This window comes from Octopus bimaculoides, chromosome 11 (assembly GCF_001194135.2).
Source record: "Octopus bimaculoides isolate UCB-OBI-ISO-001 chromosome 11, ASM119413v2, whole genome shotgun sequence".
Lineage (NCBI taxonomy): Eukaryota > Metazoa > Mollusca > Cephalopoda > Octopoda > Octopodidae > Octopus > Octopus bimaculoides.
In genome coordinates this window covers 21,298,859-21,301,939 of record NC_068991.1, presented here as the reverse complement: position 1 = coordinate 21,301,939, position 3,081 = coordinate 21,298,859, and the positions used below count along the sequence as shown (strand labels likewise).

General features: G+C 34.8%; 1 protein-coding gene across 6 annotated transcripts in view; it reads left to right on the top strand.

Annotated features, from left to right (window-relative positions):
* The first annotated feature begins 2,690 nt into the window (after nucleotides 1–2,690).
* Nucleotides 2,691–3,081, top strand: part of LOC106869361 (organic anion transporter 3) — a 25,084-nt gene continuing 24,693 nt past the window's right edge. For 5 of the 6 annotated variants that reach the window (XM_052971584.1, XM_014915086.2, XM_052971582.1 and 2 more), the window contains exon 1: nucleotides 2,691–3,030. In XM_052971584.1, the coding sequence (XP_052827544.1) occupies nucleotides 2,892–3,030 (139 nt within the window). In that variant the 5' untranslated portion in view covers nucleotides 2,691–2,891. The remainder of the gene's footprint in view (nucleotides 3,031–3,081) is intronic. The other variant, XM_014915090.2, reaches the window with a different exon arrangement.

Below are 3,081 nucleotides of genomic sequence, written 5' to 3'. Positions count from 1 at the left end.
CTCCCCTCCCCCTCAAATAGTTTTGTCCACCCAAAATTTTAACTTCAGTCTTCGAAGCACAATTATGAACATATACTTTTCTTTAATGGGAAATGGCTTGGAATCAATCTTTAACCAATGTATATCATAATGAGCCTGAATCGGAAGTGGTTCTAATGATTTAACTGCATCTTAAAGTTTAGTCTCTTCAGTCAGTACGTACGTTATTATTTCTGTGGCGCTTGTTAAGCTACGCAGATGATAACGGTGTGTACATGTAGCTAATATTTTATCGCCTTTTTTTTTCAGCTACCATCATGATTTTGTCTGTTTTTTGGTAAAACGTTTACCAAGAACAATGAAGCTGAGAGTTCTTTTTGTTTTTGTTTTATGCATCCTGTACTTCTGTTTCGGATTACTATGATCGAAGATGTATTAAAAATATTACTTCACTTACGAAATATTATACAGGAATTTCTTGTCAGAACTTTTGTTGTAATGCAAAAACTAGCATTAATATTTATGTAACGATATTCTTCTACAGTTTACAATATATACCACTGATCAGGATTTTCTATCAATCAATACAGAAAATAGATAGATTTTTAATCAAATATTAATTGCAAAATATATAGAATTGTGCTCATGTTCCTTTAGACAGTAAACAACAATTAGTTAATTCTGAGTTTAAACTGCTCTTCAAAACTGTTAGGTTGTTCCGAAAATAATGGCCGCTCTAAGTGTTGTATTTTGAAACGCAACTTTATCATAGTATTTCAATTAGATTTTAGACGATTTTCGATAAGACTAGTAATCTCGTTTATCGATGTTCACGAGGTGCATAAATGTTCACGGCTCATACTTTGACTAATCAAAACATATCTATTGTTAATTTTCCCAGCATAAGATTATGTTTCTGAAATCGCTCAATATTTTCGGAACAACCCAATATAAAGCCTGAGCGCTGTCTGTGTTTTCTGGTGAACTATATTACCAATATTCACGAAACTCACCTCTAGATAGGAAATGGAATAGAAGTTATTGCAATATTCAAATTTATTGAAATCCGAAAACAAATTAGATGATAATTAAAAACACAACATACAGGGGCAGAAACCACATGTTCAAAACTATAAGGCCATGTTGAATAATGTTGCAGAAACCACGCAAAACAGGGGAATTATGATATATTTCAATGATAAACTCATATAATACATCAACAATGTTTCTGAATTACTTCGAAGACACGCGATTTTATACTCTCAAGTAACTTCTGCAGCAGGTCAAGTGGAAGCTCTTCCCAAGTCTTCTTTATTGCCGTTTCAAGTTCATGAGCAGATGAATACTGCTTTCCTTCGCTGTACACAGCAATCTTGATGTATTCCCAAGCATTTTTATAGGATTAAAGTCGGGACTCCCTACAGGTCATGATGTGACTTCAATCCCAACTGCATGGAAAAATCCAAAGGTGTCTTTGCTTTATGAATAGGAGCATTGCTCTGTTGAAATATGTATTTCTCGTCATGTAGTAGCCTTCCTCTTTCTTCGTCAATGTGAGCCCCGTTCAACATATCCATGTATCGTGTAGCATTGAAACGGCAGTCCCTGATAACAAGTGACAGCTTCCCATTGACAGATATTGCTTCCCACACCATAAGATCATCTCCGGTGTTCTACCTCTTGGAATAAGTATAATTTTGCATACATTTATCTGCCCAGTAATACTTATAAATGCCGGGTCCATTCACCATCCCACCTCTGATGGTGCCGAACAAAATCCAATCTAACAGCTTTGTGGGAAAGGGACAATGGCGGACGTCCCAGTCGCTTTTTAAGGTGGAAAACACGGCTCAAAATCACTCTTCTTACAGTGGATGTTGAAGCTCCTGCTCTTGCTGAATCTTTGGTTTTGGAAACAGAAGAGCAGCGTGACTTCTTCACAGTGCTGACAATGGCCCTTTCTGATGTAACCTTCGGATGCCCAACAGCATGAAGCCTGTTGTAGCTGTCAGGATCTTTCAGAAAATTGTCCAGTGGCGTTCTGCTTCGCCGAATCTTATCGGCAATCTTCCGGTTACTCTTTCCTCCCGCTTTCAGTGCAAGAATCTTCCCTTGTTCAATTTCAGAAAACTTTGTAGCTTCAGACATACTGGAAAAATAATCTGGATCACGGAAAATACGATTGAGTCAAATATTTTTCCGAAACAATCTGGAAAGAAATGAAAATGTATTAGTGACTACACTTTTGAAATGTTGATGTGGTAGGGAAAATTGGAAAATCAGGTGTTGTAATGTGATAATAAAGGTACAAGTTTAACATTTCAAAGTATTCACGAAATACCCATTTACAATATATTATGCCCCCCACCCTTCAATACAGAGCTAAATTTCTAAATAACTTTCAAAAAACATGTGAATGTATAGTTTTGAATAGTAGTGTAGGTTAATTTCGAAATTATATTCTGCTGCATTTTTTTTTAGATAATATATGTTTAACGAAATCATATGCGTAGGAATACAACTGTAATTTACATATCATAATGCTGTTGGAATTATCAGTGTTGTATTATGTATAAATCAAAGAACTTGTACTTTGTCAAAAATAGTTGATTAATTTTGTTAAAAGCATCACAGATTTTATGCAAAGGACCATTTGAATGAATCGATTTGACTACACAATTAGGATTTATCTTATTACGCCGTATGTATGATTAACAACTATTATACTCTCAATTGTCTAAACCTGGTTCTGATATGGTGTGAATTCATTATGTAAATCATAATATTTATATCCGGTGTGACATTTTAATTGGCGTTCTACCAATTTTGACACTACTCAAAAATAATATTTAAGAAACACGGAAAAGAAAACCAAAGAAAAGAAAGAATAAACAAAGACAGAAACGAACAAGATGAAGCCTTCTCAGATTGATGTCGATGGAATTATGACTTCTTTGGGAGATTCCAAATATTTCCACACCACTCAATACATAATACTTTGTATTCCTATACTTTTAGTGTCAACTAACAGCTTCTTCTACGTATACTTTGGTATGTATAATGATTGCGTGTGTGTGTGTTTGTGTGTACATGTATGTATGT